General features: G+C 50.9%; 1 pseudogene and 1 gene segment (V, D, J or C); both read right to left on the bottom strand.

Moving 5' to 3' along the window:
* Positions 1-1,420: 1,420 nt before the first annotated feature.
* On the bottom strand, positions 1,421-8,240 carry LOC128824819 (immunoglobulin lambda variable 7-43-like; annotated as a pseudogene).
* A 5,614-nt stretch (positions 8,241-13,854) lies between these two features.
* LOC128824818 (immunoglobulin lambda variable 5-37-like) lies at positions 13,855-19,005 on the bottom strand. The segment is given in 3 exon segments: positions 13,855-14,092; positions 18,753-18,843; positions 18,960-19,005. Coding segments are annotated over 3 exon segments (375 nt in total).
* Positions 19,006-19,647: the final 642 nt, after the last annotated feature.

Here is a 19,647-nt window from a genome sequence, read left to right as displayed (position 1 = left end):
TCCTCCCTACCAGCCATCTGACCCCGATGTAGGAAGCACCTTTGTCGTCAGTGGGGGAGTGGCAAAAAGCCCCACTGAGCCATGCCAGTGGGGACGGCAGTCCCTGGCAGACTCAGCTGCAGGGCCAAGGTTGGGGATTTCCAAGGCTGTCACTAAGGAAAGAGCCTCTAGACAGCGCCAGATTTAGGGGCAGGCAACTGCTTGGAGGGCTGAGTTTGGGGAGCGTCGGACTCGGGGGGGCGCCAGCCTCGGGGTTCTGTGTTTGTTGTTAGCAACAAAAGAGAAAATAGAATGTTTGAAGTAAAACGTTTCAGGTATTTCGTATGTGGATTCATTTTTCACTAACCTCCTAGAATGATCTACATAGTCTCAAATTCTATGGCCCTAAGGCGTTCAACTTCCCCAAGCCCTTCCCTTGGGACTCGAGTTACAGAGGGGGGGTGTTGCTAATGCTATTGGGCGGTCTTATACTGCCACCTGCTGGTCTGTACAGAGTCTCTGAGGGCTTAGATCCTGTGAGGTCCTGACTGTCCCATAGCTGACTTCAGTCAAGCCCCAACTCTTGGGTCTCTAAACAGCCCCAGTGCTCTCAGCCTCACTGACTCCCCGACATGCTTCCTGTTATTGTTTTGGTCACAGCTCAGAGGCCCGGCACTCTGCAGAGACCTGGTTTGTACTGAGAAGGACGTGGGCAGCATCGTTTCACAGGTTTGGAAAGTCTGATCCCTTGTAGGGGGGGGGTCCCCATTAGACGGTCCCACACTTTAGGGCCCAGGCATATCGGGGCAAATCCACAGCAATGATCCCCTTGGTCATGCTCCACAGCATCCCACCCACCCAAGCTCCATGAGCCCAGATACCACGTGCCCTGCGGGCAATCCCTTACTGCTCACACTGGTTTGTTATTGTAGGGTTGGTCGGGAAGGACGGCTTTCTCAAAGGAATGTTTTAAAGAATATTGAGGATTATTCTGAAAATCGAAAGCGAAGCATTAAATGATCTTTACAAACAGGCATAAGAAAAGAGCGGCAGAGCCCACTGGCCTCCCAGCCTTGGCATTGTTTCAAAGGAACAAAGATCAAGTTAGAACTGTGCTGCTCAGCTGGAGAGAAGTTGCACCTGGGCAAAGGACTCCAATGGCAGCAGCTCTAGGTGCCCTTGTCTGTACTGGCTTTGCTTTACAAACGTGGAGTACATGGAGCTTGGGCACCCACTGGGCCCGATCCTGGGAAGTGCTGAGCACAGGCAGGTCTGGTGGAAGTCAGTGGGAGCTGGGAGCCCTCAGCACCTGAGACGTAGGCTCAATCTCTCTGTTTGCAGGAGGACAACTCCATGCAAATAGTTACATCAGCACGAGCATCTGTGAGTGTGCTGGAGGAGAAGGAAGGTGAGATTACCCTTGTCTCTGTAACTCAAGAGATCACGACTGGAACAGTGTGTCCAGGTCTGGGGTCTGCAATTTTAAAAGGCCGTTGACAAGTTAGAGAGGGTCCAGAGAAGAGCTAAATGAATATTTCAAGGTCTGGGAAACACTAATCGTCGGCTGAGTTACTTTCTCACTAGTTAGCTTGTCAAAGAAAAGATTAAGAGGTGACTTGATCACGGCGAAAGAGCAGGTACTCAGGGGCTGTTTAATCTAGCAGACCAAGGCAGACCAAGCTCCAATGCCTGGGAGCTGCAGTTAGAAAAATTCAAACTGGAAATGACATGCACAGTAATTAAGCACTGGAGCAGAATACAAAGGGCTGTGGAACATGAAGCCTGGGGGTCTTTCTAAAGGAGATGGGCGAGTTCCACCACATTTTTGGGCGTGAGGCAGGAATTACGGGGTGAAGTTCTCTGGCCTGTCTCACACAGGAGGTCAGACTGGATGATCACAATGGTCCCTTCTAGGCTGCAACTCAGCAGAACTACGAGCCGGAGCTAGAAGTGTAATAACTGTACCAGCCATTAGCCAGGAAGGGCTCTTCAAATACCAGCTTCGGGGTGGTCCAATCTCACAGCATAATGCCTACTGTAGAATGGTTCCTGTTAGTATCCTTGGGGCTGTGATCCCAAGTGCCCTGGATTGAGTCCCTTACTGCCTTTAACTCAGTCTGTGCATCAGAGCAGTGATGTTGTGTCAGAATACAGGTGAGTTCTTCAGCCAGAAAAGCCCGTAGCTTTGAAAGGCAATGAGGACTGACAGGAATTGGAGATCACACTTAGCCAGGAGCCAATCCACCGGGACATCTCATAGGAACGAGAGACACGCAGGTGGGCTCCAGGCGCTGTGTCACTGGGGGTGAAAGGGGATGTTGTTCCTCTTCTCTATGCAGCTGTATCACCGTGTACTGGTTAGCTGTGCTGTCCCAGCCTGTGCAATAGTAATCAGCTTCATCCTCCGCTTCAGCCCTGCTGATCGTTAAAAAGCAGGTGTTCCGGGAAGTGTCTTTAGAGGCAGTGAACCTGTCAGGGACACCAGAGCCTTTACCCTGGGTAGAGTCATCCTTGTAATACAGCAGGTATCTTGGTTTCTCCCCTTGCTTCTGCTGGTACCAGTATATGTATCTACTGCTGATGCTGTCTCCACTGCTCAGAACACATGCGAGTTTGGCAGTTTCTCCTGGAGTCACTGACATACTGAGTGGTTGAGTCAAAGTGAACTGGTAGCTGGAACCTGAAACAACACAGAACCACAGGTCACCAAAGTGTCTGTAAATGTGGGTGTGCCATGCACCGGGCACACTCCTGACCTAGCTTCTGAGATCAATCATGCAGTTATATTTACCTGTCCAACAGGCTACCAGAACCAGCAGTGTGGTGACCCAAGCCATCCTAGGAACAGCACACCCAGCCACAGGGCTCTCTGAATTCAGTGGTGCCTTCTCCACTTGCTTCTTAAACCCTGTGATGTGAGCAGACATCCTGAATGCAAATCTGCACGTCTCTGATAGGCTCCAAGTTATCCTCAGCTCACTGGCACCCACCCCACAAGCATGCGGGGACAGTCGGTGTGTTGCTGGGCTAGGAGTAAGGGATGACGGCCTCAGGTATTTTTATCCCATGAGGACACCCTTGAAACATTTTTCCATCAGATTCCGCACAGCTCCTCAATTGGTTTGTTGCACTGTACAGTGGGAAGGTCGGACAATGGATTCCCCTGACTCTGGAACACTGGAGTCACTGCTGAAGGCAGGACACCAACCTAGTGGGATGGAAAATCTGTTCCAGTGTGTTCAGGGTCGTTCCCTGACAGAGTTTATTCATGGCTCTGGTCTCCAGTGCATTCTCTGCATTATCCCCCACAAGTGCAGAAGCTCAGCACCTCGCGCTGCATGGGATGGAGAAGGGGCGGTTGTTAAGGAGATTGGGAAAGCCATTATCTGCCTCTGTCGAATGATCTGTATAGAGCAGAGAATGATAAACTGGCCATAGAGAAGCTGCATCAGGTGCTGTTCAGCTTAACCAGCAAGGAGCAGCAAAGTAACTAGGCCCTCCCAGCCGTACAGGGAGAAGTAGCCACCCTCCTGCAGAAGTCGAATGAAAAGCCTGTGTTGTGGAGGCCTCACTGCATTTCATACACATTTCCAGGGCACCATTAATAACCACTTTGCTAATGAGCTCCTGGGAGGTTTTCAGGAGGAAGAGCCCTGTACAGCTGCAAAGCAGTCCTGGCTCTGCTGCCAAAGTAAAGGGACGTTTTAGGATTTCAAGGCCTGGAGCAATAGACAAGCCAACGTTCCACTTCTGGCAGTATCAACAGCTCAGCATTCTGGGATGGCGCTGAAAACAGAATTAACCTACCATTATCTGGAGGTTTTTATTCTGGATTACAGAGCTGTTTGAGGGGGAGGGATAGCTTAGTGGTTTGAGCATTGGCCTGCTAAACCCAGGATTAGTTCAATCCTTGAGAGGGACACTTAGGGATCTAGGGCGAAAATCAGTACTTGGTTCTGCTAGTGAAGGCAGAGGGCTGGACTTGATGACCTTTCAGGGTCCCTTCCAGCTCTATGAGATACGTATATCTCCTTATGTTATCTAGGAAGTTTCTGACATTAACAAGATGTTGCTGCTAAGGGCATTGTTATTGCAACAAGAGGGATCTTTCAAAAATGAAAATCCATCTATTACTATGTTAGCTCCAGATGCATTCCATTGATACTTGCTTAGTTTAGAGAAAACAACTTTTCAGTGTGATAAGGGGATAGATGGTTTCAGAGCCAAACTTTATAGGTGTTTATGACAACTATGCATCAGTTCTTGTCATCAGCTTCAGTATTTCTGACTTCCCTTATAACAACACCTATTGTTAGGCTTGGCACAATTCATTTTTTTTATATAATTTCAACAGAGAATATCAATGTTTATTTTTAAACTTTTTTTCTATTTTACCTATTTACATTTTCACAGTTGCGGGAATTTATGGGTGAGTCAGACAACAATTATTCAATGACAGTCGATGTTGAGATTCAAAATGATAAAGCTTTATAACCATTAAAACACAAATTATCACCCCACATGTCAAAATACACACAGTACATATACTTAAATCAAACCCTGATAACTTCTTAAGTAGCATTTTCTTGCTTTGCCCATCTGTAAAATTTGATTATTACTCATGGAAATATCATTTGTTGTTTTTTGTGTATGCTGTGAAATCGACATTTACCACTAAAAATCGAATCCTTCCAAACCTACTTAACTGATGTACTGTCTTGTGTTCCTGAAATTTCTAACAACTGCTTTCATTACTTTTCTGCTTTGCACAGATACAATCTTTTCAGTGTGTGTAGTTTTCAGTTTGGCCAACCGCAAGTGTTCAAAAATCAGGAGTCAGACATTACAAATCCTAAAATTGGCTTAAAAAACATGAGATTTAAAAAAAAATGCGGGGTGCTTTTTCTTTGCCTTGTGGTTCCTGAGCCTTTAGGGTTCCCATTTGATAGCTTTTCTCCACAACCATGAGGGCTAGAAAGTCATTTAAAAAAGATAAAAGCTGAGATTCTCGTGTAATCAGCTGTCTCCAGAAGCTCGGGCTTCAAGGAAAACTCCAAATATATCATGAGATTTGCAATAAAATCATGAGTTGGTGACAACACTGGTCTTATTGCTTTTTGTAGTGATTTCACTCCTTTATTTTTATTCCATCTGTATAATGTGTCCAATTTGTTTCTTTTATCAAAGTCCTAAACATAGCAATCCTTCAAATAAGAACCACTTCCGCTATGGGAACTGATCACATACTTTGGCTAATCTTACTGCATTCCTAAGAACAGTCGAAAAAAAACCCATTAAACTGTTTCTATGTTATTTATTGTTACCGTGAGGCTCATCTCACTGAATCAGGGAAAAAGGCACCGTAAGCAATGACACTAGATCAATGAACTAATAATTCAGCCTGAGGTTTATGCGCCTCCATCCCAGGGCAGGACAATATGCATCCTGCAATTTGATTTAAAACCAGGAGTAAGCCAAGTGCCAGGGCGTGGCATGTACAGTGCATGCAAGGAGAACAGCACCTCCTCCCATGGGCTTCCCATGCAGTAAGGAAGTTACCACTGGGGGTAACCTGCTCTGGTAGATTTGCCATGAGAGCAGGGGTGGAGGGTGGCAGTAAATTAGGTGACTGACCATTGATGCATTACTTCATTAGCAGGCTGCTGCCTCTCCTGGCTGCCAGGGAGAGGTGGAGATGGAAATCTAGACACGTCCTTTGCTGCTGAGACTAAGATCAGGTCTGTGCAGTTTGGGGGCAAATCCTCCGATTTCAGAGCTGGCTACTCTGGATTTATAGTTTTTGGTCGAATTCCTGCCCAAGGGAGCTGCCCCCCTCCTGATAGTTGCACACACAGGAACGCTGTAAAGGTGTAGCATGATCAATTGCTTTACACTGCACAGACTCACTCCCAGGAACACACTAATCCCTGCCTGGAGATCACTGTTCATCCTCTTCACACATCCTGGTGCTCTGCAGGGCAGTGATTCACATGGCATTGGGGTAACTCCTCAGCATCTAAAGAGTTCAGCCTGACGTCACCGAGCGCTTGGAACCAGACAGCCCGTTTCTTTATTGTTTTGCTGGCTGTTCACCACTGATTCTATTTTATCCTTTTGCAAGTAATTTTGTTGTTGCTGTTGCCCTGGTGCTGGTTTCCTTCAAGCGAAGGAAGAGCAGAGAAGATGAAATGCCGTGTAATAGGGAGGCACAGTCCTCCTGTGGGAAAGTTCTCATTGGTGGAGAAGCCAAAATACCAACTTACAAACAAAACACAGAGTGGGAGAGCAGCAGCCCCTGCTCTGGGCTCAGCTGCTAGCAGCTGGGACTAGACCAGAACTAGAATAAACTCCTCATCTTGAAATATTTCTCACTCATTGTGGTGTCAGAATGTTCCTGTCTGTGAACTCACAAACCCGCTCGCTCAGTTACCTATCTGGGATTGCTCTGGTGGGGGTTTAGCCCTCTAATGGATTGTCTCATACATACCTGAGAGGTCAGGTAAGCCAAGCTCTGGCACAGGGACAGCCTCACCTCTGAGATCAGAGAACTGGCCCCGCTAAACCAAGCCAAAGGGCTCCCTACTGTTCTAGCTCTCCCGCATCCCAGAATGCACAGGGCCCCTAACTCAGTCTAACCCTCATAACAGAGTGACCCGCCCCTGCTCCCCCTTCTTATAGTGCCTGGTTTCCCCAGTAACGAGCAATTAGCTCCAGCTGAATCCAGCCCCTGACTGGGCTCCCCAGCAATCGCTGCAGAGAAGCCAGACACCTGCTGAAGATTCCCTGCTCAGGGAGAGGGTTTTAATTCTCTCCAGGTATGGCCAGCGCTTCCCCCCCACGAGCCTCTCCACTGCCCCTAAAAAGGCCGATTGGATACAGGTCAATAGCTATCAAGACAGTCAGTGCACAGATGGGGTGGTTTGAGCTGATGCTGTCCAAGAGCTCCCTTAGAAGTGACTGGTCCCCACCGCTCACAACAATGGATCCAGCGCTTTGTCACTGGCTTCCCCACTTAAGGACACCTCCAAACCTCACTGAGTGCTGTCGGGCCGTGTGCCGATGTTCTCTTCAGTACTGGGGCACAACTGTGCACAAAGCCACACGACTGCTGGGAGAGCCCCTGGGGAATGAGGAATTTCTCTGCACTCACGTGTCTCGTGCGCCGCTCCGGGGGAATGTGGGAGATTCTGCAGAGCGGAGCATTGTCCTGTCGCACAAACCAGCATGGGCCTGAGTCCTGTTTTCTAAATCGTAACTTGGCCAAATCAAACCACTGGAAGCCACGTGTCTGACCAGGGGATCCTGCCCCTGAGATGCACTTCACCTCCTGGGACGGGGACACCTCTCTCTGTGGGGCAGGCTGGTGGGAGGAGTTGGCGAACCGACTGATGGACTCTCACAGGGAGAAAAGGACGTCACTCCCGAATGGAGACGGGGGACTAGTTTCACAGGCTGGTTTGACTGGAGGGGAAGCTGGTCAGTCCCAAACTAGGAGAGATGGCCAAGTGCACAGCTCAACCTCTGCCCCTCCAACAGGTCAGAGTGACGGAGGGGGGAGGGGAGGAGCTGTCTTTCCCCTACACACGCACCCCCCATGTACCCCCTTGCAGGGAGTGAGGGGCACAAACCCACTGAGGATCACTGCAGGGGGAAGTCTGAGGCCAAACTGCAGCCTGGGCAGGTCCCAGCAGAGCACAGACTGCAGAGCAGAGCAGAGGGGAGGCAGGTTTGGGTCTCAGTTCCCCATCTGAGTGTCTCACTGTGTAGCCTTAAAAGCCCCTCCTTGATAGTAGTGAGTGAGGCAGTAATAATCAGCCTCGTCCTCCGCCAGGGCCCCCTTGATGGTTAAATAGGCCGTGTCACCGGAGCTGGACCCAGAGAACCGCTCGGGGGTCCCTGACACTTTCACGTTAGCGTTGTAGATGAGGAGGCGAGGCACCCCACACCCCCGCTGCTGGATCCAGTACGGGTAGACGCTGGTGATGTCAGATACGATGCTCACGCTACAGGAGAGTTTGACAGTCCCTTCAGGAGACACCAACAAGGAGGGCTCCTGCGTCACCACGTACTGGGAGCTGGTACCTGGAAAGCACAGTACAAACAAAGCCATGAGACCCGCCCTGCGGCGTGACACGTTTGTGTGAAATTCCCGAGAGGGAGGGGGAAGGTGAAACACAGTCAAGGGCTGCCCTAGCGCCATGGGCCCCTCTCTCACCTGAGCAGTACGTGAGCAGCGCGAGGAGCAGAGGGGCCCAGGCCATGGTGGGGAATCCAGACGAGCTCGGCTTCCTGAGGCAAACGGGTCTGTGGCTGGGACCCTCCGATACTCTCTTAAACCCCCAGCGCTGGAGAACGGCCCCTTCATGCAAATCTGCTCCCTGCTCACTGGCTGCTGCTCTGGGCACCTGCATCGCCCCAAGACAGGGCAGAGACATACAGGGGATCTTTCTTACATTTGCTGTGACTGTAAAGTACTGAACTATACGGGGGAAATATTAACAAACTCCAGGAATCTGCTGGATTAGGAGGAGCCCTGCCTCACCCCCTCCCCCAGCTTCAAAGCTATTCCCAGTCCCATGTTGGTACCGCAGGTTTGCTGATGAGTTCGTTTGTGATGCAATACGGAAGGGATGATCCTCACACTGCCTTCCCCTGAGCAGTACCTCCCCAAGCCCAGTGACGTGTTCAGCTCTGCTGAGGGTGACCGTGTCCAAAGACGGGAAGCAGAGCTATAATGATCTGATTTGTCCATTCTTGGCTGCAGTCGGCCTGTCTCACTGGGATGATCCTGTTCTGTTCTCACCCTGGAGCCAGTTTGGATAATTCTGGGGCTCTCGCATGGGCTGCTGTGACGTTCCACACACACACACAAAGCCAAACATGTATTAGACAGTCTAGACGACTTATTTCAAGGAAAACAGCAAAGAAAGAACAAATGATAAGTCTCCAGGAGAGAGCGCATGCACTCGAGAGCAAGCGACTGTACACAATGCTACAATGCTACGTTGGAACTGGAACACAAAAGGGCTGCTGATGCACGGCTGCCATGGCAACAGCAGGGAGTCCATATTTAATGGTGCAAAGCCCAGAGAACAGACTGATGATGTCTGTGTTCAGTTACATGGGCACATGCGTCGCATCAGTCTTCTGTGCCTTGCTCTGCTGTAGTGTGTGTCCTTCTGCCCCGGTGTGGGCTGCATCTCCCTTTCCCCAGCCCTTGGCTCAGACCAGCATGGCTTGTGGGCCTGACCCAGTGACGAATGGAACATCCCCAGTTCTCACTGGCTTCAGGTGGGAGACGAGGGTGTTTGGCCCTCCAGGAGACCCTCAGCATCACACAGGTTTGGGCCGTACGTCGGTAGACAGGTTTCATTTAGTGGAGTCCCTCAGAGCACTCGGACATTTATCAGCAGCCCACTTGGCCAGAAGCTGACCGTGGTGTGTGGCACATCTGTGCACTATTAGAGCCCCTGTGCGAAGCCCTGGCACGACTGGTTCTCTGCCAGAGTGAGGCTGCATGTGCAGATGGGCCTGAGCCTGAACCAGAATATCGGATCCAGTGCTTCATTTGTAATGAGAGACGAGCCGGGGATCAAGCCATTTTTTACTTTCATAACTGACGTGGTAAGTCCAGAGGCCCCGGGGCTTTGAACTGCCAAGCCCAGAGGTGCCGGGGCTATAAACGGCCGAGCCCAGAGGCGCTGGGGCTGAACCCTGGCAAGGCCTGGCACAAATTAAGCACCTATCAGATCTGATCCCACCATAGAGCACGCTAGCAGAGTTTGGATGTCTGTGATTCCAGTTCCAAGCTCCCTGGCTCCAGCCTGTCTCTCCCTCTGCAACCTGCCTGGTGAGAACCTCCACCCTTCTCTCAGGCACTGTGGTGAGGCAGGGAATGGGGGTTGTGGTGAGGAGCAGGGGAAGCTGAATGGTCTCTGTGTCAGTGTCAGTGGCAGGACAGCAGGAAGCACAGAAGCGGAGTAGTGGGACAGGTTGTTCTGGGAGTCAGGGGCTGAGGGGCAGTCAGAGCTCTTCTAAAGGGAGTGAAGGACAAAATCGGAAGGTGTCGCCTCAAATACGCAACGAGGTTGAAGTTGGTTCGTTATTCCCGATTTCCTATTCCAAGGCACACTTCTTTCCACTGTTGTCCCAACACCCACCGAGCTCGCAGCCCCGTTAACAAAGCGCCACTCCACCATGTGGATGTTTGGAGTAGCTCCGAATTATGGAGGAATTCCAGGCCATGAAGAAACTTCCCTTCTGAGCAAAACAGAGTCTTATTCAGTATGTCCACACAGCGTTTGGACAGACTCAGGAGAGTGGAACTCACGCTAATGCTTTAAAACCAGCTGTATACACAGCGCTTTGAAGTTGCAGCTTGGGCTAGGGCTCAAAAATAGCGAGTGGGATAGAGGGGAAAGGTTGTGTCAGCGAGTGGCCTCCTCTTTAGCCTTTTCCCCTCCTGCACACAGCATCCACTGAGCACTTAGTTATCCTGACAAACAGATAAAGCCCAGTTTGGCCCCTGCCTCCAGCGCCAGGGGAGAAGGAACGTGGCTGCTGTTCTCCGTCGGCGTCAGGAGGATAAAGCATACACGAGCCCCATCCAGTGGAGTCAGACCGAAATCACCCCTTTTGCTCTCCCGGGTGTCCTGCTCTCTCAGTTTGCACAAGTCATTAGGTCACATGGTCTCCCATGGGGGCAGCCCAGCTGCAGAGAAATAACTGACTTGAGTTTCCAGGTGCCCGAGCTAGAGTCACAGTCACACTCTGCTGGGTTTTGCGGCTTAGAGTGAATGGAGAGTTACCGGGGACAGAAACGCGGCTCTGTCCCCTGCCCGTGACTGCAGTGACCTCTCCCTGCACAGATTAGCTCTGGAGCAGAATGGTTTGGTCTTTGCTGTGGCTGACCGGGGATTTCAGCTCCCAGTTTGCCTTGGAAAGAGAACTGTGCATTGCATCCCAAGGGAGCCCCTCCTCTACAGCCACCCTGCAGAATGCAGCCAAGACACTAGTGTTGGCTGTGCCACGACCAGATGCTCCTGCAGCTGCCGGCCGGGCAGGACTGTCTGAGCCAGGCTCTGTAATTTCCCCTTTTGCATTGCTGTGAAGTGGTGCAAAGCACAGATTTCTAAAGGGGGCTTGTTCCAAGGGGTCTCTCTGCAGAGACAAGTGACACAACACAATGAGAGGCTCAGATGCTGAGGGGACGGGTTCCATAAGAGAATTTCTAGACAGTGAGAGAGACACAACAGGCCCTAACTGCTGCTCTGCTCTCTGCAGGACCATCACAGATCCCACAACAATTACATCACAGCAGAAGGTTGCCCCAGTGTCCTTAGTGAAAATTCGTCTCCCCCCCAACCCCAACTAATGGGGCTGTGTCACTTTCCATATTCACTCCCTCCCCCAGAGCTGGCTGCATTTCATGAACATTGTCTAAGGACATATCCTTTGCAAGGCACTTTGGGATCTCTCGGGGTGAGAGGTGCTATATTATTAAAGGGGTCCAAAAAATTCGATGGCGATAAATGTGGGGTTGCAGTATAGCGGGATTACAAAAATTTACCATTTCAAGCCAGTCAATTTCTCTTGGGCAGAAAACAACTTGTGTTTGCGAATTGCCCATAACAGTAACTGAAAGGGTGCAGCTCCAGCAGTGGGGCTCTCAGACATGCAGCGAGAGAGGGAAACACTGGGGGAGAGCAGGGGAGACGTGCAAGGGGCAGAGGAAGAGCGAGGAGCAGCTGAGGAGGAGAATGGCTCTTCTCGCCAAAAGGAGAAGCGGGAGTAGGGGGGAAGAGGGAGTGGGGAAGGCACATTTCTTTTTTTTTTCTTTTTTTTTTTGCTTGGTGCAGCCGGAGCCACCTTATGATCGCGTTATATCCAAATTTGCATTATCGCGGGGCACGTTATAGCGGGGTTTCACTGTATCTCTACACATCGCCAATGCTCCAAGTCTCATTGGGCCTGCTCTCCAATGCGCTTTCTGATATGGTTTCCCTTCTCACTCGTCTTTTGGGTTTATGCCAGGCTTGGAGCACTCCACAGAAACTGTCTAACTTCACCCCAGGCTCCTAACGATCCCCAGAGCCGCACCTCATTACAACACATGCTGGGAGGGTCAATAGTGTCCCCTGGCTGGCAGAAGTAGTGGCTCATGTGACTAGAGTCACCCATCGGAGTATCCTGCCTGCTCCACCTTTCACCAGGGACCCTGACAACAAAGTCACTGGATGTGCTTTTCCTTTGGCCAGTCCCAGACTCACTGCAGAGTGGAAATGCAGGATATTGACCTTCACACCCGACTTAACTCTGAACAGTCAGAGCCTAATGCTGCTTAATTACACAGCTGAAATGACACCACGTTATACAAAACTGGCAATTCTTTAATGATTCTTGTTATTATTATTTGTTTTACAGCAGCGACATGCTCCTGCCAAGGTTCCCAGACCCCCTGCCTCACTGCCCCTGCTCACCAACCACCCTCTCAACTCCCACCAAACCTGCCCCCATCAGCTGACTTCTGTCTGCTCAGCAAATGCAGGTTCATCCCCACAGACAGGCCATGTGGAATCTAGATCAAAGCAGCTCAGACCCTGCTCCAGGATGGGGATTTCCCTTTTCCAATTTAATACCCACAATGCAGCCTGCAAAACTCTATTCACCCCCTTGCCTGGAGTGAGCAATTCACAGGGCTGAGATGCAGTGTGTCCCCTCCCCCGCACCCCGAACGTGCTTCAGACTCTGTGGCCAGGCCAGCAGGGGGCACTCAGTGCTGGGGGGACGTGCTCAGCACTGGATTCTATGTGCAGAGGCCAGGATACAAATCACTGAGTCCCAGTTCATCTACCTGTCCTGACTCCTTTTCCTGCCCTGTGTCACCCTATTAGTTTTAGGGAGCAAAAGGCTTTGGGGCTCACATTGCAGGGATGAGGGGAGAGTGGAGCTGCCCAGCCAAGTGCTCACGTGCAAACCGTCGCTACCAGGAGGGTGTGAGCAGCCCCATGATACCATTCAGATAATGGATTTACCCAGAATTCCACATGGATGGATCTGGACTGAGGTTGCACCCACCCCCCATCACACACACACGGCCAAGACTCCTCTCCACTGTCCTCCACTGCCTTGGATTTTTGCTATTTCCAACTGGTATAAAGAGCCCTTGGTTGGAGTTATTCTCTCAGAGTCTCCTGCTGTCGGTACTCTAGGGATATTGGGCCATTCCCTGCTGACACATTCATTGGATGAGATGAATGACACTGGATTTAGTCTCTGGTGAAGACAGGAACACAGAGTAGCGGCCATCTTCGATCAGGCCCCTCTGGGCCCTCAGGACAGTACGAGATCCAAGTGACTGGGTTCACTCTGTGTGAGATTGGGCTACTCAGAACCTGGCTACCAAACCCTTCCTGTCACTGATGGGCTCACTGGCACCAGACCTCCACCCACACATGTGATTTCACAGCTCTCCTGTGGCAGGTATCAGCTTCAGACACGCCTGGGTCACTTCTAGAAGTGCAGGGGGTGGAGGAGCAGATGGGAATATGTAGGAGATGGGGAGGGTGTAGAGAACATGACAGTCCTCAGCCTGCCATGGATGCTGGAACAGCCCCTATGTGCAGAGGATCCCAGAGCTCCAGATCTGTGGGCAACCCCCACACCCCCCATGCAGTGCCAGGAGATCAGTCTAGGGGGAGAGGGATCTAGTGTGAGGGAAAAGCAATCCCTTAAACAAAGGACGGGTACAACGCGGCCAAGGAAGCCTCTCTCTGGCTACATCTGTGCCCCACTAGCGTCAAAGCTCTTCCTCAGAGTCTCGCTCGGTGTTGGGCAGTGAAATGTGAAAGGTTTTTGTCTCGGTTCCCTCTCTGATTACACCACTGTGAGCATCTTAGCGCTGCTGTCCCAAGTTGCACAGTAATAATCAGCGTCATCTTCGGCTTGGAGCCCAGAGATGGTTAAGTAGCCAACACTGCCGGAGGCAGAGCCAGAGAACCGGTCTGGGACCCCAGAGCCCCTGCCTGTGTTAGAATCACTGTAATAATAGAGCAGGTATCTGGGAGGATTCCCGGGGGTCTGTTGGAACCAGCCTATTCCATAGCTACTGATGCTGTATCCTCCACTGACGCTGCATGAGAGTTTCACTGTCTGCCCTGGAGACCCTGACACTGAGGGCGGCTGCGTCACCACGTGCTGGGCACAAGAACCTGCCAGAGACAAAACTCAGATCTGTTAGTGCTGCACGGCTTGTGCTAAACCCCCAGTTAGCTCATTTACCTGCCCCCCAAAAGTCATCCTGGTCGGGAATTACCTGCCAGGAACAGCCCCAGGAGACAGAGAGGCAGAGTGCACAGGGCCATGGTGCAGGGAGGAGATGGGCAGTGGGAGAGAAGGAGCCAACCCTGACCTTGGGTTTCAACTGGTTCCTGCCTTTATGGAATCCTGTAGCAGCTTTTAGATCCCTAAGGGGCAGGTCACAGGCAAATGAGCCCTGGGGGCCAGGCTGGATCGAGCCAGCATGCAAATAAGCTGTGGTGCTCTCTGATGTACCCGACTGCTCAGAGACATCTTCTGGTCGGCACTTAGCGCATTTGCCTTACTCCTGCCCAGTAATCACTCTGCTGGCCCTGATTTCCCCAGCAGAGGATTTGCATGGGAGAAAGGGGGAAAAGCTGAACTATGGATTTGTCTTCCAAAGCCCAACCCAGGTGTGTACTAAAGAACCCAACCGACCCGAGCAAGCCCATATCGAGACTTTCATCACTTCTCCCTCAGTCCCCAGATACCCTTCAGCACAAACTGGCTTTTCAGGTCTTGGCCACAAGGTTAATAAAATGCCCCCATCTAGTGGTCGCAAGGGGGTTTGCTTCCCCTTCTTCACTGCACTTTCCCTTCTGTGCACCTGCTCTATCTGTGCAGTGATCAGCCGGCACGCGTTTACATTCCTCAGACCACAGGGGCTGTCCAGATCTGACTGACTGAGTTCCTGCTGCCTTGTGCTCAGTCATCAATATAAACTAGATGACGTGCATCACAGAACTTCCTCTGATTTTGTTCTTTTATGGCCAGATTAAAGTGGGCTCAGTCCAGTTTCGGTCTGTGCTCACTAGTTTTGTGCGTGATCTTTGCACACCCAGTTTTCACAGTATTTACACATGTGTGAGGAAATCCAATCACTTGTATGTGTATTGGAGAGTGTTCAGAAACAGTGAGTGCAAATGATGGTGATACATTGCACGTGCACAAATTAAGGTCTCATTGGGAAAAGTGGCCCCTGTGGGATTTATCTCAGCAAGATATAGTAGGAGAAGAACAAAGGAATGTCTGGCAGAAACATAACTATATACGCCCTAAAATAATAATGACTTTTTATTCACCTAGTGATGCTGGCTTAGCTGATGTCAGACAACAGTTACATATGTCAAACAACTGACACAGCCCTGCCCCAGACAGGCCACAGCCTGGGGGCACAAGGCAGTGCAAAGGGGCAAAGATGAAACAGGACAAACACTCAGTGCCGGGCGGGTTTTACAGCTGGAATGTTTCACTGAAGCTGTGGGTCGTTGGGAGCTGTTTGAAGGAGTAGAGGGAAGGTTTTTGGTGAACACAAATGGGAAAGTGGCTGATCCCAGTGTAAGGTGCAGTATGAAGGAAATATAAAGGACAACATCCCCGAGCTCCCTCAGCCGCACTCGAGCCTCTGTCCCTTCGAACCCCAGTTCTCTCCTCTCACCACGCCCTTGGTGCCCCTAACCAAATCCCGCTCTGCTCAGCCAACTCCCCCCAGCAGTAAGCTTTCGCCCCTCCCAGCTTCTATGTTTTGTATGTGTAGGTTGTTATTATGACTAACACTATTTATTAGTGAAATGGGCTCATTGTTGCTGGCACACTTGGATTGGGGGTGACACCATGGAAAATCCACTCTTTCCCACTGGCTGTGGGAAGGAGCATTTTGAAAAATACTCCTAAAAGAAAGAAACTGGGGGCTGTGAAATTGCCTGCAATGCAAATGGCCACCATTTGGGTGAAATCAGGGAAATATGACAAATTACTTTTGCCCAGCTCTGGGTGGGTGCAAATATACACTTGTCCTGTCCTTTGAAATCAATGGCAAAACACCCACTAACTCCAGTGGTGCTGCCCCATGCTCTTTGGGGGTCTCCCCTGGGCCTAGATCGCTGTAGAGTTCTTTCATGGTGTGATCTCGTTCCTTTCCTTTTGAGATTTGTAACAATAGCCGACCTCTTCTTAGCCACTCTGGGAAGCAGTTACTTGTTTTGCTTATTTTTCACTGTTACAAATTGTTTCCTTGCACATAAATAGATTTGTACAGCTTAACGGGAGGGGCTGAGGCATTGTGTCCATGTAGCTTTCAGAGCGATGCCGGCTGGGTGTGTGCAGAGAAATCCCTGCCCCCTCATTCCCAGGGCAGGCACTAGCAGAGTGTGGAACTCTTCTGCATCCCACATCTCTGCTATTCGGTGGGCTCGGATACAGCTGTGTTTACTACGCCGGTGATTGACAAGGAGAAACCGGGAGCTCAAGACAAAGACCAATAGAGTAACTACAGCAGCCTTCTGTTCTTAAATGCTTTTTTTAATTGAAAAGCGAAGAAAGTTCAATTAAAATAAGAAGAAGTTAATGAAAAATAGGACTAGAGGTAAATCAGGATTATAATTATAACATGCTCTGTACCACAGAACATCGGGAATGCGGGGAGAGCTCTACACACAGGGCACCAAGGGTCCGGAAGGCTATGAGAAGAGATCGCTGAGATGTAGGAAGCTTTTATTTAATTATTTTCTGCCATTTGAAATCGCCTTCTCCAGAGTCCATGGCATCTGGGTCCTGGAAGCGTTTGCTATGATTTATGTATTACTGCCTAGCACCAGCAGTGCACTAGAAATCCCTGCCCCTCATTCTAACTGGTGTCTCGGGTCCTGGAAGTTATTCTGTGTTCATTACTGCTGCTTTCACCATTTAGTACCAGCAGTTATCACCGTGTACTACCCACCAATCTGCTAGACTGCACCCAACAGAAAGAGATTTCTCACCCTCCACCCAGCCTGCCCTGCTCCATTCCAAGAGGATTTATGTGCACCAGACCAGTGCAGCCCAAAGGGTATTTAATCCAGTCCTATAACAACCCACAAGGAATGTAAATATTGTTCCCCCGGCTCCGAACTGTCCCACTTCCATTGGCTCGTTAATGCACATGACATGGGAGGGCTCAATGGAGTCACTTTATTGGCCTGAAGTCGTGGATCATTTAAATAGTCACCCACCTGAATGGCCCTTATTCCCCGCATCCTGCCTGCTGCTCCATTTCACCCCACAAAGAACGTGAAACACAAAGTTAGTGGATGTGCTTTTCCTTTCGGCAGATCACAGAACCGGTTTACAGTGGAAATGCAGGATATTCCCCTCCACACCTGACTTGACTTCGGAATCTAATGCCACCCAAGAACGCTAGTTACCGGCTGAAATGAGACCCACTGGATACAGAACTGACAAGTCTTTACTGATGATGATTTGTATTATAACAGTGACAGACTCCCCCCCCCCCTTAGGGGCCCCCGACTCCCTGCCTCACTGGCCCCCTGCTCACACACCCAACGCCCACAGAACCTCCTCCCCGCCAGCCCCTCGGGCTGCTCAGCGTGGGCAGGTTCAGCCCCACTGCCAGGCCATGTGGAATCGAGATCAAATCAGCCCAGCCCCTGCTCCAGGACAGGGATTTCCTTCCACCATTTCACCACCACCGCAAACAAACTCACAGAGAAGCAGAGGCTCAACCCCTTAATTTAAAGGGTCTCTAGCCCTGGGATCCCCTCCAGCCAGGCCCCCTGCTTTCCTGCTGACCGGGGAGAGGCCTCTTCCATGTAGAACTGAGCTCTTTCAGGCTACTGAGCCCACCTGGCTGGATCGCAGGGTCTCTAGGAAACTCTCGTTTCCCTTCACCCTTGAAAAGCTGGAGAGGGAGGAACTTCTGCCAACCCTACTGCTGCAGGCCTCTGTCACAGACCAGATCATGGCTGGGATCCAAGGCAAATCTTCCTACTTCTAAACCAATCTCATCATTTTGGGGGGCCTGACTCATCAGTTTTGACCATCTGGGGTTGGCAGTGCTGTGAGCACAGGAGACATGATGAGACGTTGGGCTGGCAGAGGTCAGGCCTGTCAGTGATAGAAGACACTGACCCAGCTCTCAGATGCTCTTTCTGTTCGGATTCCGGTCATAACTCGCCAACTCCAGCATTTAAAGCAAACCTGCAGCATTGTCCACCAGCCTCTCCCTTGGGAGGGAAGGGAGGTGATATGGATTTTGAAGAGCAAAGTGCAGCAGGCCCCAGAGCAGAATAGACAGATGGTGCCTGGGTGTAGGAGACAGTGATTGTTCAAGAAACCACCAATGGCTTCTCTCTCTCTTTGTCAGTGTGTGTTTAGGGATGTCATGGTTTGAGCTTCAGGGGTGCACAGAGCTGTGACGGAGAGTTTAGGTCTCAGTTCTCTATCTCACGGTATCACTGTGATAAGCGTTACTAAGATGATCCCATAAAGCACAGTAATAATCTGCATCATCCTCTGCTTGAACCCCAGAGATGACTAAATTCCAGAGGTTGTTGGAAGAGTCGGGGGAGACTGTGAATCACGCTGGGATCCCTGTGCCCCTGCCCTGGTCACTGCTAGTGTAATAGTGGTACACAAACCGAGGGGCACTGCCCGACTTCTGCTGGAACCATTGAACCCTGTAGCTGCCGATGCTGTACCCTGAGGACATGGTGCAGGCCAGTCTCACATTCTCTCCGGGGGACACGGACACCGAGGGCGTCTGAGTCAGCACAGGCTGTGAGCTGGAACCTGGAACGAGATAGGAAAGAACTGAAATGTGGCTCTGCCTGTGTGAAACCTGTGAGAGGGGCTGAGCCGCTGCCAGCATCTCAGAGCAGAGAATCAGGGGCAACTTTTTGCCCTACCCGAGCAGTACGTGAGCAGCGTGAGGAGCAGAGGGGCCCAGGCCATGGTGGGGAATCCAGACGAGCTCAGCTTCCTGAGGGAAACTGGTCTTTGGCTGAAACCCTCCGATTCCCTCTTAAACCCCCAGAGCTCAAAAACGGCCCCTCCATGCAAATCAGCTCCCTGCTCACTGGCTGCTAAATGCACCACAGCCCAAGGGAGAAAGGCAGAGACTCCATAAATTGGAAGGGTTCTCAACATACTTATAAAAAAGTCTAATTACCCCGCTGAGATTGTCAGGGTCTCCAGGTAGGAGTCAGCCTCCAACTCTTCCTCATTGCCCCATCCAACCCACACAAAACCCTGAAACTAAAGTCATCTCCCTGCCTCCCATCCTGACACTACCTCCCTCTTGGTATCCCTCTTCTCTGCCTCTTCAAGTGTAATCTACTTGTTCTTGCCCACAAAGCCCTACAGAACCTCTCCCAGCCTCAATATCTGCCCTACTCTCTTGTGTCTCCCTCCCAGCAGCTCCACTCTACCAGTGGTACCGGCCTCGGTGACCCCTCTAGCCACTCCTCCCACAACTGTCTCTGTGCTGTCTGCCAAGTTCCCCCTATGCAGGGAATGCCCTGGCAATTCTGGGCTGCAAAGCCATCCCCTCACCTCACTCCAGCCCCTCCTGGAGACCTGCTCCTTCCATAGAAT

This window comes from Malaclemys terrapin, chromosome 16, assembly GCF_027887155.1.
Source record: "Malaclemys terrapin pileata isolate rMalTer1 chromosome 16, rMalTer1.hap1, whole genome shotgun sequence".
NCBI lineage: Eukaryota > Metazoa > Chordata > Testudines > Emydidae > Malaclemys > Malaclemys terrapin.
This window is presented reverse-complemented; position numbering and strand designations above follow the sequence as displayed.